The 24214-nt window shown below is 55.6% G+C and overlaps 1 protein-coding gene across 5 annotated transcripts in view; it reads left to right on the plus strand.

Moving 5' to 3' along the window:
- Nucleotides 1–24214, plus strand: part of PAK4 (p21 (RAC1) activated kinase 4) — a 47710-nt gene that overhangs the window by 15857 nt on the left and 7639 nt on the right. For 2 of the 5 annotated variants that reach the window (XM_061139258.1, XM_061139262.1), the window contains exons 2-3: nucleotides 20842–20915; nucleotides 22489–22746. In XM_061139258.1, the coding sequence (XP_060995241.1) occupies nucleotides 22543–22746 (204 nt within the window). In that variant the 5' untranslated portion in view covers nucleotides 20842–20915; nucleotides 22489–22542. Of the gene's footprint in view, nucleotides 1–12501; nucleotides 12719–16094; nucleotides 16196–20841; nucleotides 20916–22488; nucleotides 22747–24214 lie in introns of those variants that run through there. The other 3 variants (XM_061139260.1, XM_061139261.1, XM_061139259.1) reach the window with 3 other exon arrangements.

The raw sequence follows: 24214 nt of genomic DNA on the forward strand, positions 1-24214 counted from the left end.
ATGGACTCTGGCCTGGGTCAGACCTGCCATGGAATCCTGCTTCTTTTTGTTTTTTTAATTTATTTTTAATTGAAGAATAATTGCTTTACAATATTGTGTTGGTTTCTGTGTGTGTGTTAGTCGCTCAGTCGTGTCCGACTCTTTGCAACCCAATGGACTGCAGCCCGCCAGGCTCCTCTGACTGTGGAATTCTCCAGGCAAGAATTCCCTCCTCCAGGGGGAGCTTCCTGACCCAGGGAACCGGGGTCTCCTGCATTGTAGGTGGATTCTCGACCATCTGAGCCACCAGGGAAGCCCTGGTTTCTGCCATACATCAACATGAATCAGTCGTAGATATACGTACGTCCCTTCCCTCTTGAACCTCCCACCCCACCCCACCACTCTCGGTTGTCACAGAGCACCGGTGTGAGCGCCCTGTGTCATACAACAAATCCCCACTGTCTGTTTTACATGTGGTGATGTCTGTATCTGTGCTACTCTGTCAATTCATCCCCCTCTCTCCTTCCTCCACTGTGTCCCCAAGTCTGTTCTCAGTGTCTGTATCTCCCTTGCTGCCCTGCAAATAGGTTCATCAGTACCATCTTTCTAGACTCCATATATACATCTTAATGTACAATATTTGTTTTTCTCTTTCTGACTTCAGACAGGGAGTCCTGGTGCTCGTACATGCTGTGTGACCTTGGGCTGGCCCCTCCCCTCTCTGAGCCTCAGTTTCCTCCTCGGCAACACGGGGGTGTTCCCAGCACCCTGCTCACTGCCTTGTTTTGCACTATGGTGGTGCCCGCATACATTAGACTTTGCAGCTGGCCTTGCTGGCATCCCGTGTCTCCAGTCCAGGGCACAGGTGAGCCAGCCAGGGCTGTCCCTCCTCCTCTGGGGACTCTACCACATCTTAACTAACTCCTTCCACTCTGGGTGACTGACTGAGGCACCCGGGGCAGGCCAGGGCAGGGACACCATGGATGGATCTGTCTCAGTCGCCAGAAAGACTCCATGGGAAGTATCATCCAGGCAGGACACCAGAGTGCTGGGGACGTGTCGAGAACTGGGTGTTAGGGCCGAACCTGAGTCCGGCTGCCTCCAGGCCTTTGTCTCCTTTGCAGGAAACAGACCCAGAGTTTCGAGGGACCAAGGAAAGCCCCTGCTCTGATCACAGGACCAGTTACAACCTTGCGGGGGAGAGAGAAAGTGTGTGTGTGTGTGTGTGTGTGTGTGTGTGTGTGTTAGAGACAGATGGACAGAGAGAGAGCGAAAGAGACTGTGTGTGGATACCAGCAGGTATGAAGGAAGCTTCCAGCTCTCAGAATTGCTCCCACTTGTGTTTTCTGCACCGGAGTAGAAAATATGACACGTGTACAGAAAACTATATAGAACCTCCCTGTTCAGTCTAGTGAGTCATTGCAAAGCACATGCCCTTCTAAGGACCGCCCAGATCAAGAAGACCAGCACTGCCAGCACCCTGAAAGCTCCCTCCTTCGTGTGCTCTTCCCAGCATTATCAAATAAATTCTACCCTCTTTTCTTCCTTTCAGTCGTTGCCTCTCTGTTTGTGAATTATGAAAGATTTTAGTTGCCTTCAAGAGATAGAGAGCCACCTGATGGCCTCCCTTGGGCATGTTGCCCAACTAAGAGAGGAAACACACTTGCCGCAGTTAGAGTCCCCGGGGTCCCTTTCCGCAGGTACCCCGGCCTCTCTGTGATTCCTCATTGCTTCCCTGGACAGTATCCCATGTCGTATCGTGCTGCAGGTTTGAAACCTGGATGTAAATGGTTCCCTGCTCAGCTGCAGCTTGCTCTCAGTATTGTGCTCTGGAGACTTCTCTAGCGATGAAGTCACCTGCCAGTAGGAATGCTCCGCAGCACGTGTCAGAGGGAAGCCCCTCCCCACAGCCAGATGAAAGCAGCCCTGCCCTGGGGGAGCCGCAGGAGGGCGCTTGGGGGCTCCTCTCGGCTCACCACCCTCCTCCCTCCCCCGCCCCACTCCTGAGTTTGACACCACTGCAGGAGACATACGAGACGCAGGTTTGATCCCTGGGCTGGGAAGATCCCCTGGAGGAGGGCATGGCAACCCACTCCAGTGTTCCTGCCTGGAGACTCCCATGGGCAGAGAAGCCTGGCGGGCTGCAGTTCATGGGGTCACGGAGACTTGGCACATACAGGCACGTGTCCAGTGAAGGTGGGCACTCCTCTCCATGGAGGGCACTGCCGGCTTCCCAGGCTGATAAATGGGATTCAGTTACGGGCCCTTGACATGGAAGAGGCCTTCCCGGATGCCTGGTAGGTGGGAAGGGGGTTCTGGTACCATTCTGGGTGTGTCAGTTTCACAGAAGGGGCCTTCCGTGGAGGAGGGTGAGGCCCCCCCCCCCCGACGTGGGAATGGACTGGGGACTAGGGAGGAGGAAGCAGAGTCTCTTCCCCTGCCCCCCCTGCCCCTTGGCTTCCCCCTTCAGCTGGTCTCATCCAGCCTTTCCTGGAGAAACCTTGTGGATAGTGATCGTATCAAAAGCTCTGATCTGGAGGCTTGGGTTTGTGTCCCAGCTCTGCGACCTGCTAGCTGGGTGACCTTGGGCTCGTAGCTCCTCCCTCATCCCTCCTCCACCACCACCGCTGGCGGCCTCAGTTTCCCCATTTGTAATATGGGATTGTTACAAAGGTTATTTTTTCCGTGTAAAGCTCTCAAAACAGACCTAGCACATAGAGATCTCTTAACAAGTGTTAGCTGTCAGTGTGATTGTCAGTGCCTCTCACTCTTGCTCTTTGTAGAAAATCATTGCGCTCCTCCTCTGACCTGTCTCCCCACCAAGACCCTGCCCTTACGTCTAGTGATAGAAATAGACACGGCACCAGGCAGTGACAGCCCCAGAGTGACCTTGAGGAAAGCACAGGCCCCAGTGTCATGGCTTGGGTGGGGGAAGCCCCGAGGACTGAGACAAGCCCTGGCTCCAGCCTGGGAAACCAGGGAAGGCTTCCTGGAGGAGGAGATGTCGGAGCTGAGGGCTGTAAGAGGAGTCCGTGTTTGGAAGCCTGTGTGTTCAAAGGGAAATGAATAGCATGTTCTAAGGTGGGAAATGGTCTGGCATTTTTAATAAATTATTAGTAGTCATGTATGGATGTGAGAGTCGGACCATAAAGAAGGCTGAGCACCGAAAAATTGATGCTTTCGAACTGTGTTGCAAAGAAGACTTCTTGAGAGTCCCTTGGACAGCAAGGATATCAAATCAGTCAGTCCTAAAGGAAATCAACCCTGAATATTCATTGGAAGGATTGAATGCTGAAGCTGAAGCTCCAATACTTTGGCCAGCTGATGTGAAGAGCCAGCTCATTGGAAAAGATCCTAATGCTGGGAAAGACTGAGGGCAAGAGAAGGAGGTGACAGAGGATAAGATGGTTGGATGGCATCACTGACTCAATGGACATGAGTTTGAGCAAACTCCAGGAAATGATGAAGGACAGGAAAGCCTGGCATGCTGCAGTCCATGGTGTCACAAAGAGTCAGACATGATTTAGAGACTGAACGACAATATTAGTATTTTTCATGAAGCTTTTCATTTTGAGATCATTGTGCTTTAATCTGGAGGTGTGAGAAATAACACAGGGAGAGCCCCTGTACCCTTTAGCCAGCTCCCTCCAATAGTAACATTTTGCAAAATTAGAATCAGTACAAGATCACAACCAGGATGTTGTCATAGATACAGTCAGGATGGAGAACACTCAATCACAAGGATCCCCCATGCGCTTTTTATAGCCATATCCCACCCCTGCTCTGTTCCTCACCCAAGGCAGCCACTCATCTATTTGTTCCCCATTTTTACAATTCTGTCATTTCAACAGTATTATGTAAATAAGATCGTACTGTACATAACCTTTGGGGGTTAGCATTTTTTTCACTCAGCGTAATTCTCTGGAGATTCATTCAGGTTGTTGCCTGTGTCAATAGTTTGTTCCTTTTTCTTGCTGAGTAGTGGATGTGCCATAGTTTATTGAACCATTCACCCACTGAGGGACATCTGGGGTGTTTCCAGTTTTTGGCTGTTAGAAATGAAGCTGCTGTTAACAATCTCATACAGGTTTTTGTGTGAATGTAAATTTTCATTTTTTCTGGGACAGAGACCCAGAAGTGCAGCTGCTGGCGTGTAGGTGGATGCGAGTTTAAAGAAACTGCCAAACATGGTTGTACAACTTGACATCCCCACCAGCAGTGAATGGGCGATCGATTTCTCTGCATCCTTGCCAGCATTTGGTGTTATCACTATTTTTTATTTTAGCTATTCTAATGAGCATGTAATGATAATTCTCTGTGGCTTTAATTTGCATTTCTCTAATGGCTAATGCTGTCAGACATCCTTTCATGAGCCTATCTGCCATCTGTGTATCCTCACTGGTGAATCATCCTCATGTCTTCTGCCCATTTGCTAATTTCATTGTTTGGGTTTTTTACTGTTGAGCATTAAGAATCCTTTATGTCTTTGAAATATTAGTCCTTTATGAGGTGTGTGGTTTGCAAATATTTTCCCCCAGTCTGTTACTTTTTATATTCTTTACATGGACTTTTGCAGACCAGAAGTTCTTAATTAAAAAAAAATTTTTTTGTTATTATTTTTTAAATTTTGGCTTCTCCGGGTCTTCGTTGAAGCACACAGGCTTTTCTCTAGTATGGGACACAGGGGTTTCTCCCATCCAAGTACTAACCAGGCCCGACCCTGCTTAGCTTCCGAGACCAGATGAGATCGGGTGCATGCAGGGTGGTGTGGCCTTAGACTAGGGGCTTCTCTACTTGTAGGCTTCTCATTGTAAAACATAGGCTCTAGAGCGCAAGGCTCAGTAGTTGTGACGTGTGGCCTCTAGTTGTGGTGGTTGGGCTTAGTTGCCCCACAGCGTATAGGATCTTAGTTCCCCAACCAGGGATCGAACCCATGTTCCCTTCACTGGAAGGCGGATTCTTAACCACTGGACCACCGGGGAAATCCACCAGAAGTTTTTAATTTTGATGAGTTCTACTTTATTAATTTTTCCTTTTATGGGTCATGCTTTTGGTATCCAGTCTAAGAAGTCTATGCTTAGCCCTAGATCTTGAAGATGTGTTGGTTTGTTTTCTAAAAGCTTTGTTAAGGTTTGTGTAAGTGCAAAGTTCAGATGGAGGTTCATTTTTTTAGCATATGGATGTCCCATTGTTCCAGTACTGTTTGTTGAAAATGCTGTTTTTCCTCCATTGAATTGTTTATAGTTCTTTGTCAAAAATAAGTTACAACAATGAAATACAGCTTCACACCTACCAGGATGGCTATTATCTAAAAAAAAAAAAAAGAAAGAAAGAAAACTAACATGTTGGTGAGGAGATAGAGAAATTGGAGCCCTCATGGATTGCTATTGGAGATGCAAAATGGTGCAGCTGCTGTGGGAAACAGTTTGGTCGTTTCTCAAAAGGTTAAATATAGAGCTACCATATGACCCAGCAATTCGACTCTTAGATACATATCCAAAGAATTGAAAGCAGAGACTTGAACAGATATTTGTATACTTTAATGTTCATAGTTGCTTTATTCACAATAGCTTAAAAGTGGAAACAACCCAGGTATCCAGCAGATGAATGGATAAACAAAATTTGGTGTATGCATCCAGTGGAATATTATTCAGCCATAAAAAGGAATGGGATTTACATGCATTTTTACATGTAAATTTACATGCATTTTTACATGGGGTTTACATTCCAAATGTATGTTAACTCCTACGAAATGAATGGACCTTGAAACATTATGCTTAGTGAAATAAGCCACACATAGGAAAGATATTGTGAGTCCACCTATATATTCCACATAGAACAGGCAGATTCACAGAGAAAGAAAGTAGAATAGGGGTTACCAGGGGCTGGGGGGAAGGTGGGAGTGGTGAGCTAGCATTCATGGGTACAGAGTCTTTGCTGGGGATGATGAAAAGGTTTGGAGCATGAGTCATGGTGGTGGTTATACGACATTGTGAATGTATTCAATGCCACTGTAGTTTATACTTTAGGATTAAGGTTGGTTAAAGTCATAGATAGATATGTAATAGTAACTCTGTCATGTCTGACTCTTTGCTACCCTAAGGACTGTAGCCAGCCAGGCTCCTCTGTCCATGGTATTCTCCAGGCAAGAATAGTGGAGTGGGTAGCCATTTTCTTCTCCAGGGATCTTCCTGACCCGGGGATCAAACCTGGGTCTCCTGCATTGCAGGCAGATTCTTTATCGTCTGAGCCACCAGGGAAGTCATTATGTATACTGTATAGGCGGCAGTGACCAAAACCATCCCCAAGGAAGAGAAATGCAAGAAGGCAAAGTGGTTGGGAAGGCCTTAGAAATAGCTGAAAAAAAGAAGAGAAGCTAAAACCAAAGGAGAAAGGGAAAGATACACCCAACTGAATGCAGAATTCCAGAGAATCGCAAGGAGAGATAAGAAAACCTTCTTAGTGATTAGTGCAAAAAAATTTTGCAAAACAATACAATGGGAAAAACTAGAGATCTCTTCAAAAAAATTAGAGATACCAAGGGAGCATTTCTTGCAAAGATGGGCACAATAAAGGATAGAAACAGTATGGACCTAACAGAAGCAGAAGATATTAAGAAGAGGTGGCAAGAATACACAGAAGAACTATACAAAAAAGATCTTAATGACCTGGATAACCATGATAGTCACTTACCTAGAGCCAGACATCCTAGAGTGTGAAGTCAGGTGGACCTTATAGTAAGTACTACTACAAACAAAGCTAGTGGAAGTTATGGAATTCCAGCTGAGCTATTTCAAGTCCTCAAAGATGACGCTGTTAAAGTGCTGAGCTCAATATGTCAGCAAATTTGGAAAACTCAGCAGTGGCCACAGGATTGGAAAAGGTCAGTTTTCAGTTCAATCCCAAAGAGGGGCAGTGCCAAAGAATGTTTCAACTACCATACAATTGTGCTCATTTCACATGCTAGCAAGGTAATGCTCAAAATCCTTCAAGTTAGGCTTTAGCAGTGTGTGAACCGAGAAATTCCAGATGCACGAGCTGGGTTTAGAAAAGGCAGAGGAACCAGAGATCAAATTGCCAACATCCATTGGATCATAGAGTATGTATGTGCTCAGTCACTCAGCCGTGTCTGACTCTGCGACCCCGCGGACTGTAGCCTGCCAGGCTCCTCTGTCCATGGGGATTCTTCAGGCAAGAATACTTGAGTGGGTTGCCATGCCCTCCTCCATGGGATCTTCCCAACCCAGGGATTGAGCCCAGGTCTCCCACATTGTGGGTGGATTCTTCACTGTCTAAGCCACCAGGGAAGCCCTTGGATCATAGAGAAAGCAAGGGAATTGCAGAAAAACATCTACTTCTGCCTCATTGACTACGCTAAAGCCTTTGACTGTGTGGATCACAACAAACTGGAAAATTCTTAAAGAGATGGAAATACCAGACCACCTTACTTGTCTCCTGAGAAACCTGTATGCGGGTCAAGAAGCCAAAGTTAAAGCTGGACATGGAACAATGGACTGGTTCAAAATTGAAAAAGGAGTACGACACGGCTGTATGTTGTTACCCTGCTTATTTAACTTATGTATAACATCATGCGAAATGCCAGGCTGGATGAATCACAAGCTGGAATCAAGATTGCTGGGAGAAATATCCACAGCCTCAGATATGCAGATGATACCACTCTAATGGCAGAAAGCGAAGAGGAACACAAGAGCCTCTTGATAAGGGTGAAAGAGGAGAGTGAAAAAGCTGGCTTAAAACTCAGCATTCAAAAAATCAAAATCATGGTATCTGGTCCATCACTTCATGGCAAATAGATGGGGAAAAGTGGAAACAGTGATAGATTTTATTTTCTTGGGCTCCAAAATCACTGCGGATAATGACTGCAGCCATGAAATTAGAAGATGCTTGCTCCTTGGAAAGAAAGCTATGATAAACCTAGACAGTGTATTAAAAAGCAGAGACATCACTTTGCTGACAAAGGTCCATATAGTCAAAGCTATGGTTTATCCAGTAGTCATGGATAGATGTGAGAGTTGGACCATCGAAGAATTGATGGTTTCAAATTGTGGTGCTGGAGAAGATTCTTGAGAGTCCCTTGGACTGCAGGGAGATCAAACCACTGAATCCTAAAGGAAATCAGTCCTGAATATTCATTAGAAGGACTGTTGCTGAAGTTGAAGTTCCACTACTTTGGCCACCTGATTCAAAGAGCCAACTCATCAGAAAAGATGCTAATACTGAGAAAGATTGAAGGCAGGAGGAGAGGGGAGTGACAGAGGATGAACTGGTTGGATAGCATCACCACTCAATGCACATGAGTTTGAGCAAACTGGGGAATAGTGAAGGACAGGAAGGCCTGGCGTGCTGCCTTTTGTGACCATGGGGTCACAAAAAGTTGGACACAACTTAGCAACTAAAGAACAGACAAGGTGTATTTTACCACAATGAAAAAAAAAAAAAAATCAGTGTTTTAAAAACCAGTTGAGTGTATTTGTTTGGGTCTTTGGATTCTCTGTTCCATTCACTGACCTCTGTGTTTTTCCCCACTGTCTTGATTACTGTGGTTGTACCCCAGGCCTTACTATCGGTGGAAGTGAGTCTTCGGGCTTTATTCATCTCTTTCACAATTGAGTAGTTCTGAGGCCTGATATTTTTGGAGCCGCTCTGATGCACCCTTGTGTGAAAGACGGCAGTGTGACCTACCAACTTTCAGAGTCACCCTTGGCGCCTGCCTTGCCCTCGGCCCCCACATCTGACTCATCGACAGGAGTTGCATGTTGTGGGCAGACACACCTCTGGTCTGGGGCCCTCCTTCCATTCCAGGCCGTGGCCGCCTTCACCAGTTGCCCGGAGCAGTGCTTCGGTTTCGTCACCTGTCCCCGCATCCACTCGGGCCCCCTTCATCCCGTCCTCAAACACAGCAGCCAGAGTTATGTCTTCCAGATGCAGGCCATCCTCAGCGCTTGCCTTGGCTCCCCTGGTGGCCTGGCTCCTGCCCTACCCCACTCTGCTCTCATCCCTCCAGCCGCCCTTCTCAGCTGGAATTTAACGTTTCACTGGGTGGTCCTGGACTGTAAGCCCCAGGGGGCAGGGACCATGCTGCCCCAGCCTGGACGGCACATGGTGGACACGTGTTCTGTTTCTGTTGACGAAATACAGGAATGCGAGATGGAACCTGTGATTGGGGATGGTGGTGGAGAGATGAGGCTGGAGAGGTGGGAAGAGTTGGTGTAGGTTTACAAAGGTCTTGACCCTCACAGAAAAACAGGCAAAGGCTTTTTTTTTTTTTTTTTTTTTTGGCCACGCTGTGTGGCATGTGGAAATTTAGTTCCCCAACCAGGGATTGAACCCCCTGTAGTGGAAGTGCGGAGTCTTAACCACTGGACTACCAGGGAAGTCCCAAAATCAACCTTTTTTTTTTTTTTTTCCATTTTTGTCTACCTTATGTGGCATGTAGGAGGCAAAGGCTTTGAAGAGACTGTTAGCAGAAAAGGAGTTCTGGTAACTTTTACAGATTTAAAAGGATGCGCAATTACTAGGTGCATGCGTGTCAGTCACTAAATTGTGTCTGACTCTTTGTGACCCATGAACTGTAGTCTACCAGACTCTTCTGTCCATGGGATATCCCAGGCAAGAATATTGGAGTAGGTTGCCGTTTCCTTCTCCAGGGGTTCTTCCCGACTCGGGGATCGAACCCTAGTCTCTCGAGTTGGCAGGCAGATTGTTCCCAGGTGCTGAGCCATCTGGGAAGCCAGCAATTACTAAGTACCAAGAGGCGAATGTAAACAAGGCCAAAAGGGGCCAGACTTCACCTGTCTGAGTGGGGAAGATGGCAGGGTGTGACAGCTCCCTGGGCATGAGGCCAAGGGAAGGGCTGAGAGCGGCAGCTTGGCCGTGCTGCGCTTTGCCCGGCTGTCCTTCTGGTAGGCCCTTGGCCCAGAGACATGCTGGCACACCTGTGAAGTGACTCCCGCCCGTGGTTTTCACCGCTGCACCATGTGTAAGAGCAAATGACTGGAAGCCACTGACCTGGCCCCGGGGGACTGGCTCAAGGCATCGTGGCCCTTCCACGCAGCTGCTGAAGCAGCAGGACTGTGCTTTGCAGAGAGGGAAGCCTGCAAAGATCATTAGACATATCTATTTTTTTTTTCATTTAAAATCACAATTAGCCTACATGTGGAAAGCGCATAAAGTTGAAATGTACAGTATGACCAATTACTTTAAGGGGAAGACCCACATTAACCCCTTCCTCCAGTTGAAGTAACAGATGGTGCCAGCCGCCGCTCCCCCCCCCACCCCGGTCCCTGGAGGCAGCCTCTTCCCTGACTTTTGAGGCAGTCGCTCCCTCCCTTTTCTCTTTGGTTTTGCTCCCTCCGTGTGCATCCCTAAGGAGCATATTTCATTTTACCTGGTTTTGAACTAGGATGTGTTGGGTTTTGTTTTGCTGCTTCTGCTTAATGTCATTTTTGATACCCGTCCACACATGGCTGTGGTTCACTCGTTCTCACCGTCGGGTGCTCTTGTGTGGGGCTAGTGGATCACACGGTTCATCATCCGCCTGCGGTGGGCGAGCATTCGTGTTGTTTCCAGTCTCTCGCCGATTCAGACGGCCGTGTGCGCCTCCCCATGTGTGTCCCTAGGGGCGGATCCGGGAGAGCACTTGCCAGGTCCCCAGCATGTCTTCACCTCCACTGGACGCTGCCAAATGCCTCCTGGTGCCCGCGGCGCAGAAGAGCCAAGGAACGGTCTTGAGGAAAGCACAGTGCAGTTGTGTGTGCGGTGTGCTGCTGTTTATGATTTTTTTTTTTTTTAAGTTCAAAAGCACCTATGTGTGCATGTGCATGTGTGCACATACACACACACACAGGTATGCATAGGCTCTCAGAAAACAACAGAATCTCTAGTAGAGGTGACTCCACGGCTGAGCTGGGGCAAAGCAGGAGAGCGCCAACCTGTCAATGTTTACCCTTCCGTGCTACTGACTTTTGAACTATGTTCCGTATTATAAAGAGACAGAGACTGAGAGAAGGGAGAGAAGGGGAGGGGAGAGATGAAGCCTAACTATGGCAGAACTTGACAGTTGAGAATCTGAGTGATGGATCTTATGCGGGTTTGTTAGTTTAGTCTATCTTTTGGCGTATGTTTTAAAGCTTTTATTATGCAGATCTGTTCTGGTGTGAGAGATTCTTTTTCTTTTTTCTCCCTTTGGCTGTGCCGGGTATTTAGTTGTAGCACGCAGGCTTTTAGTTTCGATACGCAGTCTCTAGTTCCCTAACCAGGAATCGAACCAGTGCCCCCCTGCATTGGGAGGATGGGGTCTTAACCACTGGACCACCAGGGAAGTCCCTGTGAGAGGTTCTTGAACGGACCTCTCCTTGCCCCTGAGGCCTGTCCCCAGGAGGACCCCTTGTCTCCAGTGAGACTTCCTTTTGGAGGAGGGGTGCTCCCCTCCTTCCCCCCGCCTCCCCTGTCCCTTCCCGTGGGACCTAGTTTCCCTGGCTGGTCAGACCTACCCAGTCCTGACCGCCTCCCTCACCAGAGCCCAAACCAGCCGGTCCGGTTTGGGGACCTGCCCCATTTGGCTCCTGTCTGGGTGGCTGCCTGACAGGTGCTCCACTGTGCCGGGGGAGGGGGTAGCCTGGGACCTGGGGAGGGGGCCCCGAGACCTGCCCTGCGGTGGCCCCAGGCTCAGCTGGAAGCCCCTGGCTTAGTGAGCAGGTGGTGGACCGAAGGGGTAGATGGGGTTTCCAGGCCAGTCAGGCCTCCTGGTCCACGTGACAAGATGGCCTGATAAAGTACCCGCCCACTTAAGGCAGTGGTTAGCTAAAAGGACTTCATGCGTGCTAAGAGCACGCCCCGGCCCAGAGGAAGTTCTCCAGAAAGTCAGGCTACTTATTTTCAGAAGGGTTAATTACATCCCGGCCAGCCAGCCAGCATGGCACACAGAAGTCCCGGCCCTCTCCACTTTCTCTCTCCCCATTGCCATGGTCCCCGTCTTCCAGCCCCCCTCACACCTAGACATGGCAGTGGCAGCCGGGGTTTCACCGTGATCTCCCCTGGGGAGCCTGCAAGTCAAGTTCCTCCTGATGGGCAAGGGCGGAGCAGGAGCACCCCGGGCACTGTGCCCTCTGGAGCTCTTGCTGGAATCGCAGCCTGGGTGTCAGGGGACACAGCAAGCCCCAGATCTCCCGCCACCCTTCTCATCAGAGAGGCCGCTCATGCCCCATCACCCTGTCCCGCCCCACAGCCCTGGCCAGTGTTTCACACCTAACTGGCCCGGCAGCCCCTCTCAGACGCGCAGCCCTGGGCTGTGTAGCCCCTGCTCCCCTGGCACCTCGCCTGGCCAGGACGTGAGACGGGGGCGTGCCTGTGTGGTGGGAGACCGACCCTGCCCCTGCCGGAGCAAGGGCAGTGGTTGGGTCCCCTCCCTCCACGGGGACAGTTGTGGGCCACGTGTCCCAGGCTTTCCAGGCTCAGCCCCGCCTCCCTCCGCCCCGCCCTCCGCCCTACCCGTCCCCGGGGTTAGAGCCACAGCCAAGCTCAACTCCTGCCAGGGCAGGGCCGAGTTGCCAGCCGCTGCCAGGGCGGCTGGGGCGCAGAGCCCAGCCGGCTCTCCTCGGTGGGCCAGGGGAACCCCTTGATCCCGGCTCCCTGCTCGGTTTCAGCGGGGAGCCCCCTGTCTGCTGGCCTGCCCCACTGCGGGCAGCCCAGGCCCGAGGGAGGGCCAAGGATGGTGGAGGTGAGCTGGCCCCGGCCTCGGGGAGGAGGGGGAGGGCAGTCAGCTGAGCACATGCTGGCGAGGGGCCACACCTTTCTCGGGGCCGGGGGCGGGGTCGCCGTGTGTGTTTCCGCCTCGGAGACGGCAGGTGTCTGTCTGCTGGGACTTAGCGCAGGTCTCAGCACAGGTTCCCCCTCCACACACACACCCCCGGAGCGTCTCTGGGAGCGTGTTCTTGGGGTCTGGTTTGCGTGGAGGTGGTTCCGAGGGGTCACTGGGTGACCACGGACTTGGTATGGTGTGTATGCCTGGGTCTGTGGTAGGATCCCACTGTGTGTGGATCCCGTGGTCTCCCTCTGTATCAGGAGGGCTCCTAGGTGGGTGGGGTCTTGGGGTCTGCCTTCCTAGGTGAGTCCAGCCATCACAGAGAGTCTGGGATTGTGTGTGTATGTGTGTGTGTATTTGTAGGTGACGGCTTCCCCCAGGATCCTTGTATGCGTCTCCGGGTCTCTCTGGAGCCCTTGCGTCTTTGGAATGTATGGCTCTTTATACTGTTTGTGGAGTGACTTCTGGGTCCTTAACTTCTTAGGGTCTCGACCGTGGGTCCCCAGTGTTGCGACCCTCTGTTCTCAGGGCTTCCTCTGAGCCAGGCCCCTCTTAAGACTGTCCCCACCTTCTCCCACTCTGACGGCTGCACAGTTGGCTCCGGCCACCTGCTGGGCCCGCGTTCCGAGGCCGGAGCTGAGGCTCAGGGCGGGCTGGCCCTTCCTGCGCCCAGGCTCCCGCTGTGGCGCTGTCCCCGTCTCGGGGCTTTGCCGTGTGACCAGAGTGTGTGTCCTGTGGTGTGGGGTTGTGTGCCTGGACGCCCGTGCTGGCGTCTGTGTCAGTTTACGTGCGCTGGGGAGTGACCTCATGTGCTCTGTATCTTGCGGGTGGGGGTGTCTGTGTGGGAGGGGGAAGGACTGAGGTTAGGGGGGCCGGGGAGGCCTCTGGAGCCCCTTTTCTGCCTCCCGCCCCCTCCCTCCTTCCTGCCCCCCTCGGGGGAGGAATGAATGAAGTCTTGATCTGGTTTCCCCAGTCTCGGGGGCTCGCGCACACTCAGGTTTGTTACGGCATCCATTCCCCTCCCCGGGGCTGAGGGGCTCCAACAGCGCCCTTGGTGTCTGTGCCCCGTGGAGCCTGGCCGGGGGACGGGGGGCCACCCCTGGGGCTGCCACAGGAGCCGCCTGGCCCCCCGGGGGGCTCGGAGCACCGCAGGGTAAGGGAAGCACCGTCTGGTCATTCAGCCACATTCTCTGAGCTGTGCCCCGACCTGTGCTGGGCAGGGTGGCCGAGATGGCCCCAGGGCCTGTCCTCCGGGGGGACACAGTCTAGCGGGAGAGGCAGACCTGCCCTCAGAACATAATGAGGGCCCATTACGCTCCCCCATCCCAGCCCTGGAGAAGGAAAGTCTTAACGGAGACAGTAGCACTGGCACACCTGCTCTGGGGGACCCTGCTCTGGGGGACCCTGCTCTGGGGATCCTCTTTCCTTCATCTCTTCCTTTATTCGCTCGGAAACAACAGCAGCGCTGATAACCACAGCCAGCCTGTAGTAGTAAGGACCCACTTGGCGCCAGGCACTGTTCTGAACGCTTTGCCAGATCATCTCTTTCGATCATTCAAACACCCTCTGGGGAGAGAGAGACCATTATGACCCCCAGTTTGCAGACAAGGACACGGGGGCCCAGAGTCACGAGCTCTCGGCCCACAGCCTGACGGTGGTGGAGCGGCCACAAGCCTGGGTGTCTGCTCTTCCTCACCAGCTGCCCTTGAAGTCCTTGTCGGCAGAGGCCTGTGGTGTGGCCGGAACACAGAGCAGGCTGCCCCTCGCTCCCCGCACAGCCGACTCCAGGCCCTGCTCCCCCAGGCCAGGGTGGCCCCGGATCTGTGTCTTTTTGTGGGATTTCACCCCTCGTGGGAACTCACGGGTCTCTGGCAGCGTACTCCCTGTGTGATGTGCCTCTGGCCGAGATTTACTGCCACTTGCTCAAATTCCCTGCCTAGGCTGCGTGGTGGGAGGGCCTGGGAGAGTGGGCTCACAGCCGGGCACCTCTTGTGTTTGGAACAAACGCCAGGTTATTTGCTAAATAGCCAGACTCAGATTCTAAAGAGGCCCAGTTCCTTTGCAGGCGTCAAGGTCAGATTCTCAGGCGGTGTGGACAGAGCTGGGGGGCTCCTGTCTCACCCTCTGCCCTGCTCCTCCTGGGGTCCAGCCTCATCACCACGGCAGTGGCATCACTGAGTCACAGCATAGCTGTTACCGATGCCTGCTGTGTGCCAGGCCCCCTAGCTGCCAGGGGTTCAGCGAGAACAAGACAGAGGCCCCTGTTCTTGGGGAGCCACCGCTCCTCTGCTGGGGGGCAGGGGCCGGAGGCAGGACCTGTGGTCAGCCAGTGTGTAAAATGCCGGATGGTAATAAATGCCACGGAGAAGTATAAAGCTGGGGTGCAGATTTTGTCAGGGGGTCAGGGAATGTGCTTGCACTGACCTGATGGTCGAGGAAAGGTGAGCCGTGCGGCTGTGGGCCGAGGGAGCAGTGGGTACCAAGGCCCTGAGGCTGGAGCAAGCTCTGTGTGTCCTGGACTGGGAAGGGGCTCGTGTGGCAGGGGCAAAGTGTGGGGAGGAGGTGAGGCCCCGGGGTGGGCGGGACCCTGCTCCGTCCCAGTGGGGAGTCTCACCCCTGTGGAGGGTTTTGTTTAACCTTTCTTCAGATTCCCTCCTAACCACATGGCTTTCCTGATCTTGGTTATGGTCATCCGAGGCCGAGTTGTCTCTTGTAAGGGTTCTCGTCCCGTAAACCTCTAGGTCCTGCATCTGGAGCAGAAGTTTTGGCAGGAGCCGGGGTTGCTGGGAGGCAGGAAGCTAAGAGGGCAGCGACAGGTCTTCTCCAGGGGGGCAGAGCGGGCACTTTTGTGCCCCGGCCCTGGGCAGCCCTGGCAGGGACTTCCCATCTCTGGGCTTCAGTTTCCTAGTTAGGGAAACAGGAGAGGAGAGGTCTCTCCACCCGCCCACCCAGGAACCGCCTGGAGGGTTTAGCATGGTCAGAGTCAGCGCTGAAACACGTGTGTCCCTTCCACCCACCCAGTAACCACACAGGGCAGAACCCTGTTGCTGGGACCCAGCGATAACAGCTGGAACATATTTCCTGCCCACTCCGAGCCACCAGCTTAGCGGGGAGACAACTGACACGCCCGTGAGCATGTAACACGTTAGGTGATGCTAAGGGCCGGGAGAGAACGGACCGGGTGCCAGGCTCTGGGGGATGTGGCGATGGGCAAGACCAGACCAGGCCCCCAGCCCCGAAAAGCTCACGCTCCAGCTGCTACAGAAGCTGCCCACTCCTCCCGCCTCCACAGGCCCCACGTGTCCTGCCCACCCTCTTCTGCTGGCCTCACGCGTCCTCCTCCTCCAGGCCTCCCCGCTCCTGCCCTGCTCACAGCCTTCCTGCGGCTCTCAGGTAAGAGCCGAGTCCTCCCCGTGGCCCTCCTCCCTCACCCCATGCCCCCCCGCCCCGCCCGCCGCGGCCACTCGGTCTCCACTCTGCTCTCTGGCCTCCAGACCTTCGCGCTGGCAGTTTTTGCGGCCGGGGTCCTTCTCCCCCGGGGCCCCGCTCGTCTCCCCACCCGGGTCCCTGCTCTAGCATCACCTCCTCTGCGAGGCCCTCCCTGACTGCTGCACTGAAGGTCCCCACGTCCCCTCACCCTCCACACCCAGCTGACCCCTGCTCTTTCTCTCCTCAGCACTCACCTTCTGACTCGCTAGCTGGCTTTCTGGTGTATCTCGCCGTGAGCCATCTCCTTTCCCCTCGAATGTGAGCTTGGCAAGGGCAGGGACATCCCCGGCTCCCCTGGCCTCTACTGAGGGCTCTGCCCCGGGCCTGGCAGAGCTCAGCTCTCACCCGACAAGGATGATGGCGGGTGGGTGTGATGGGCCCTTTGTGGGGAGAGCAGGTGTCTGCCAAGGAGAGGGCTTGGGCACATGTCCGTCCCAAAGCTTGAGGCGGGGTCTGGGGACAGGGTACCTGAGGATTCCCTGCAAGGACTAGGCAGGAGGAGAATGGGGGGCCGGGCACGTGGATGGGCAGCAAGGGCTGAGCAGAGGTGTGAGGGGGAATGGTGTGGGGCCTCAGGGGGCCGTGAGAGCCTGCAGGGGCTGCCGAGGTGAGCCAGACCCCCCTCCAGCATCAGAGCACAGTGTAGGGAGGCAGGCAGCCAAGGGGCTTCTGGAGCCAGGGGGTGCAGATGATGGCAGGAGGGTGAGGGGGCCGGTGAGCGCCTCTCCGTCGCCCGCTTCCTGCTCTAGTGACTAGGAAAGGGCGGCCGTGGCCCCTGCCGTGTCCTCCGCTCGGGCCTCAGGGCTCTGGCCGAGTCAGCACCCCCCATTGCCCGGTGGGGTGGGGGCAGTTTTATTCAGGGCTGCAGGCAGGGCAAGAGGAAAGGAAGCCTGCACACACATGCACACGTGTACACACGCACTCCCGAGCGCGGTCACACTCGCGGACCTGGCTTCTCTCCAGGCACTCGTTTCCTTGGTGTGGGGAGCTGCAGCGTGGTGCCATTTTTTCTCATGGAAGGTCAGCGGGCAGAGCCTGGGAGCGCAGAGGGTGACTGGAAAATGGGAAGGTTTTGCTCGGACAGGTTGGAAACTGCCCATCCCACATGTGAAATCATTCACAAGTTTTTTTTTTTTTTAATTGAAATGAACATTTTAGAGTAGGATAAACGTGTGTCTGCATTGGGGGAGCAAACTGAGCTTCGGGCCTGGGCCGGTGGCTGCAGCCTGCGCCCCGTCCTCCCGTGTTCCACGTCTTCACCCTCCACCTCTGGGTTCCAGGCCTTTCTCCGCCAGAGAGAGACCCTGGGCAGAGCCTGAGGTGTCTGAGCAGGGGTGCCCTGTAGCGCGTTCAGGTGAATGTGTTCATTCACCAGATGTTCCTAAACTGCCTGCCATGCCACACTGTAGGCATTGGGGTACAGTGGGGAGCTCGACAGAGGTCAGGCCCTACTCCCCTGGAGGAGCTGACATTCTCGTAGGAGCAGACACCAAAGAATCACCCACACACACAGAGTTACGTGGTGAGTGCAGTGGGGAAGAATAAAGCCGGGAGGGCACTGAAGGCGTGAGGACAGGAGCAGGGACATTCATGCGTAGACTTGGGTGGAGACAGAGAGGGAGGGAGGGAGCTATGTGGAGATCAGTGAGAAGAGAGTTGGTGGGGGGCCAGCTGCCAGAACAAAGGCCCTGAAGCGGGGCATGTCCAGGGTGTGAAGAACAGTGAAGAGGCCGAGGTGGCTGGGACAGAGGGGGCGAGGGGGCCTGTGGGAGGAGAGCTGACTGGCCGATCGTGCAAGACCTCCTGGGCCACGGGCCAGAGTTTAAGGATGTTGACTCTGTGGTGGAGCAACTGTCTTCCATGCCCACCTCTGCTTGGTGACCGTAGCAAGAGGTTTCACCTTTGTGAGCCTCAGTTTCCACATCTGCACAATGGAAGTGAGGTCAGCCACTCCACAGAAGTCCTGGGGAGGCAGTGAGCTCAGCAACGGCGTCTCTACAGGCTCAGGGTCCCCCACGGTGGTGGAGGTGGTGGTGTGAGTCATGGGGCTGAGCCGCAGTAAACCACGTTTGGTGGCCGGCACTGGCTCCTGGACTGCTTTTCTTGCTGCAGACGGACGTGCCGAAGGCCTGTGGAATAGGCAGGGGAGGAGCCCCAGGGGTGGAGAGTGGCGTGGCGGTGGTGGGTCCTGTTTGTGCTGCCTCCCACCTACCGCTGGGGGCCTGGGCAGGTAGGAGGAGGAGGGACCCTCTCCGCCAGGACGGGTCAGGGCAGGAGAGAAAAAGCAGTGTGGACAGAGGAAGGGGAAGGAGGGAGGAAGGGACAGAGACCAGGGACAGTCTTGGAGTTGATGACGATAATGACACAGAAGCACACCCACAGCACAGGCGAGTCTCCAACTGCCTGGGTTCAAATTTGGTTCCCCTTGCACCCCTACCTGTGAATTGGGGTTGATGGGCATGCCTGTCTCCCAGGTTAGGGGCGAGGGTGGAATGCGATTAGACACAGAGCAGGCCCCGGGCACACACGTGTCTCCAGGGATGCGGCTGCTGTCATTCCGAGAACTGGCAGGGCCCGGACTCAGGTTAGACCAGCCTGGTGTCTTGAGTCCCCTCTGCGTCCCAAGCTGTGTGTGACCTGGGCCAGCGGGTGCCCGCTCTGTGCCTTATCTTCCTTGTCTGTGACACAAGGCCCAAGTTGGCCCCTTTATCCGGGGTCGGGCGTGCAGATTCTGGGTTGAGTGCTTAGCAGAGGGGCTGGCAGGACCGGTGCTGCCGTCACGGTGACCGATGTCTACCGCCCGCTCTCTTGTTGTGCGCACCGGCCCAGGGGCCAGGCCATCGTGCTGGGTTCTCTGTGACTGCTTGCAGGAACTCCTGGAAGCAGGTACTGTCTTGGTCCTCTTCTAATAGAAGAGGAAACTGAGGCACAGAGCTGCTGGCCCAGGGCCACGCGGCGTGCTTCCACCGTGGGTTGGCTCAGCCTCCCAGCAGAGCCTGCCTCCGGGCTCTGGGCCGTCTGACTCCTGAGTTCTGGGCTTGCCTGGGAACCCAGCACCCACTCCTTGAAACCCCGCTGCTCCTGGCCAGGCCCCTCCCTTCACATGTAGCAGCTCCTCTCCCTCCCCTCTGTGGCCCCTGTAAAGTCAGGAGCTTGGGGACTGATGGAGGGGTCAGGGAGCCAGCGGTGAAAGCTGCCCCGGGGTGGGGCTCCCGCCTGGCCACTATAAACACGGCCAGTTCCTCTGTTTGTCCTGCCCTCTGTGCAGCGCCCAGAGGGAAGGGGTGGCCCCAGGCAAATATCCGGAGGTGTGCCCCTCTCTCCCCATCCTCTGCAGTCACCCGCCACGGGGGGCGGGGGCTGGGGGGCCTGGGGGCTCACGGGTGAGCATTCTGGTTTGGCTGCCCCCTCTAACAGGCTGCCTCCTGCCCACCCCGTCTGTATGCTAAGCTCCTCCCTCTCCCGGGTTTAGTGAGGGGTTATGCGGCTAATCCTGTCCTGCAGAGGGCTCGGAGCTGACTTGGGGCCCGCAGACTGCGGGCTGGGGGGCAGGGATGGGCAGGCAGGCAGAGTGGGAGAGGCTGAGGTGAGGAGTGAGGCTGGGCCTGAAGCCAGGCGGGGGCAAATCTGGGCAGACAGTGAGGAGGCAGTGGGACCAAGGCGGGCAGGTGAGGGGGGCGCACGTCTGGGAAGATGGGGGAGAGTCGGGGTGTAGGGGCCAGGAGAGGAGCTGGAGCTGCAAGAGAGGTGAGGGCAGAGAAGCCTGGAGGGAGAACCGGGTTGATCAGGGTCCCTGAGGCCTGGGAGGGTGGAATGGACAGTGTTCTGGGGGCTGGAATGGGGGAGCCGCATTGAAGGGGCTCCCAGCTTGGTGGGGGTAGAGGAGGGGCTGGGGCAGAGGGCGCCCCCCACCCTGGCCAGGTCTGTTTCCCTGGCAGAGCCCTGGCTCTGGCCACCTGCTGGCCAGGAGGCCCAGGCCAGTTGAGACAGGTTGGCTGCTTGGGTCCCCACCCGCCTCCCACTGGGCTCCCGCCGCCAAACCGGTTCTCCTGGACGGCTGCCCACTGACAGTCCCACCTCTGGGCTGGGGATGGCGGCCTCTCCGCCCTCACGCCCTGCTCCCGCGGGAAAGAAGCCGGAAGGACGACCAGGGGCTGCCGGGGCCGCATCGCGGATCCGCTCACGAGTGTCCTCACCGGGTCACGAGACTGACCACACTGGGGCCAGCCCCGCCCGGGCACCGTGCCAGATGCTAAGGAGCCAGCCCTGAGCCAGACAGAAATCCCCACCCAGCGCACTTCCCCTTGTCCTTCGGGTCTTAGTTCACACGAGCCCGTTGCTGGGAAGCCTCCCGTATCCCCACCCCGCCATCCTTCCAGGCTGGGTCTGGCACTCTGTGACCCCAGCCCCGACCATTCTGGGCCATCAGAGGCTGTCTGGGTCACCACTCTGTCCCTCACACCGACCAGCACAAGGCTGGGCGCAAAGAAGTGAGTTGCTGATGGATGGGTGGATAAGTAAGCAAAGGATGTTTTCTTCCCACTTTACAGATGAGTGACCCGAAGCCCCAAGAGGAGACATCACCCGCCCAAGGGCGCTTCTAGCACAGCCAGCAACGAAGCAGGTCTGTGGGGCTCCCGGGGCGCGTGTGTGGGACCAGGGCTGGGGGCACAGCATCTGGGCCCTGACACAGCTGGGAGTCATCCTCATCGTCAGAAGAGCAAACGCCGACTGGGTCCTCCCTCCATGCTCTGCACCGAGCCCTGCTCAGTAATTAACTCCTTAATCCTCCCGGCAGCCCCACAGGGGTCAGGCCGAGGCACAGACAGGCTAAGTCACTTGCCCAGGGTCACACAGTAGGTGGCAGAGAGAGATTTGTACTCTGGCCATCTGGTTTCCCTGCCCTTCATGTCTCTGGCCCCCGCTGTGGGACACCACCATTCCGCGTGTCCCCTTCAGCCCCTTTGGTTTTTAAATTCAGCTTTCATAGGTTCAGGAAGACCCCCTGGAGAAGGGCATGGGTACCCACTCCAGTATTCTTGCCTGGAGAATTCCATGGACAGAGGAGCCTGGCAGGCTATAGTCCACGGGGTCACAAAGGGTTGGACTGAGCGACTTTCACTTTCATTGAGCGTTTACTGCTGCTGTGCCGGTACTGTTGTGAACAAGTACCGGCCTGGAAGCCACAGGCCCTAAAGACAGGGGCAGTTTAATCTGTTAGGATCCTTCAGTAAGTGGGTCTTGCCCCACTCTGTGTGGAACTTGCCTCCTCCAAGCCTTAGTCTCCTCATCTGTAAAGTGGGAGTGTATTAGTGAGGCTGCGTAGGAGTCACGTATCGGACAGGGACTTGGTAACCACGTGTTGAACCAGTAACCAGAGATGTGTGCTGTTTCTAGCCCACAGTCCAGGCTGAGAAAGCAGGCACAGAAGTGGCAGGCCTTAGGCACCAGTCACAGAGCACATACTGTGTGTTGGGCGTGGGGCTGAGACACCAGGAAACGGCAGATGAGACCGGGCCCATATCACTGAGAGTCGTGATGGGCGTTGTAAACACCGAACTATAAGCACAAGACTGTGTGTGTTAGTCACCCAGTCAAGTTCGATTCTTTGTGACCCCATTGACTGTAGCCGACCAGGTTCCTCTGTCCGTGGAATTCTCCAGGCAGGTACACTGGGGCAGGTAGCCGTTCCCTTCTGCAGGGCATCTGCCTGACCCAGGGATCGAACCCAGGTGCCCCGCATTACGGGTAGATTCTTTACCATCTGAGCCACCAGGGGGGCCCAAACATAAAACTGAGCAGCAGTTTCCAGAAGTTAAACATGCAGTGAGCTGGGATGGAAGGATGGGGGGCCTGGGGCACGTTCAGAAGAGGAGTCACCAGTGACTGGCTCCTGAAGCGGGAGGGAGTCAGGTGTCAGGCCCCACAGAGGGAACCGCCATGGCAGAGGCCCTGAGGTTCGGAAGCCAGTGTGAGCCAGAAGAGCTGAGGGCAGAGAAGTCCTCCACGGGGAGTGCTCGCCTTTTTACCTGAGTGGGGTGGGGCCGCCAGCGGGCTCCGAGCCAGGGGCCTGACTTGAGTGTTCACAGGGTCCCTCAGCAGCAGGTGGGGTACAGGCTGTGGAAAGGGTGGGGGAGTGGGGAGGAAGGAGGATGGAGGAGAAGCAGCAGGTTCTGGCGAGCTGCCCCCTTCCGCAGGCCTGCCGGCCGGAGCCCCAGCCTACACCCTCTCCACGCGGAGAGCCTGGCGCCATGTTCGGGAAGAAGAAAAAGCGGGTCGAGATCTCGGCGCCATCTAACTTCGAGCACCGCGTGCACACGGGCTTCGACCAGCATGAGCAGAAGTTCACAGGGCTGCCCCGCCAGTGGCAGAGCCTGATCGAGGAGTCAGCTCGCCGGCCCAAGCCCCTCATCGACCCCGCCTGCATCACCTCCATCCAGCCTGGGGCCCCCAAGGTATGCTGGCACCCACCACTGCCTCTCCTGACCTGCGCCGACCCCCGTGGGGTGACCCCAGCCCTCAGCCCCACACTTGACCCTCCCTTGCTGACCACCAAACAGACACACCCCAACCACACCCCCCATCCTCACCTCACCCATCCACCACTGATCCCTCACCTGGCACCAGCACCAACCCACCTTCCCTTCCTGAGAAGCCCCCGCCGACCTTGACCCTCTGACGGTCCCCCACGCCAGCCCCAAGTCGTTCATCTGTCCTGAGCCCTGTGCTTCTGTCCCCAGGACCACAGACTCGTCCTGGGTCTTGACAGGCCTCCCATCGCAGGCAGAGGGGCAGACCAGTTCCCACGTGGTGACCGCCCCAGTGGTCAGGGCTGGGCCAGGAAAGGCCGGAGGGGCTGTCTGACCCAGCCCCAGAGTCCAGGCCAGCTTCCTGGAGTCAGGGTCACCTGAGCTGAGCCCTGAGGGCGGAGGCCAAGGAGGAGTCATTCAGGCAGATGGTGGAGGGCCAGGGCTTGTGGTGGAGGAAGCAGCCCGCGTGAAGCATCGGGGGCGGAGAGAGGGGGCGGTTTGTTTTTTCCCTGACATCTTAAGCAAACAGTGCCGAGCTGGGATTTGAATCGAGGTCCATTTCTAAGGCCCATGCCCTTAACCCCATTCCTGCCTCCATAGTCTTGGCCCCCGGGCGTGGCCTGTGGTGAGGCTGGTCTGGGGGCAGGGGTGTGGCCCCCGCAGCCTGCGAAGCCGGCCTCGGAGCACAGACTTTACCCGAAGGGCAGTGGGAACCAGGAAGGGCAGCCTGGGTTGTTCCAAGGGGTGGGGGTGGGGGTAGGTGGGCTGGTCAGCAGGCCCGGGGCTGACTCATGCTGGCTGGTGCCCTGGCTGCCGTGCCCAGCCCAGCCCTGCCCAGCCCAGCCTGGCGGGAGGAGCCCCAGGCCAACGCTTTCCTCCAGGGTCTCCCACTGAGGTGTTTATGCGCCCCAGGCAGGGGGCTTGGGATCCTTTGAATTCTTTGCCACTGCCTAGAAAAGCAAGACTTTACATCCAAGTCTCTGTTTCTGCCTTCTGGTAAATCTGCCAGGGCCACTGGAGGGGCAGCCGCCTGCGCAAGCAGAATGCCGGCTCTTTTGGGCCCGCTGGCCCCACCCGGCCCACCTCGGTCCCACCCGCTGCCAGGCCCTGTGTCTGCATGCCTGCTGGTTATGCCCTCATTCAGGCACTTCGTAAAAATCCTCCCCAAACCCCCAGGGATTCCTGACCTCTTACTCCAGCACCAAAGCCTGAGCAGGTGTCTGACTCCCTTGTTTCACTGGGCGCCTGGGGCAAGACCAGGCTGCCCTACTAGCAGCCAGGGTCCAGGAGAGGCAGTGAGCAGGGGCTGCAGGCCACGGACAGCCGTACACAGGCATCACATCCGCTGGTTCTAAGTGCTCTAGAGAAGAGGAAAGCAAGAGAGCGACATAGG

This window comes from Dama dama, chromosome 4 (assembly GCF_033118175.1).
Source record: "Dama dama isolate Ldn47 chromosome 4, ASM3311817v1, whole genome shotgun sequence".
Classification (NCBI taxonomy): domain Eukaryota; kingdom Metazoa; phylum Chordata; class Mammalia; order Artiodactyla; family Cervidae; genus Dama; species Dama dama.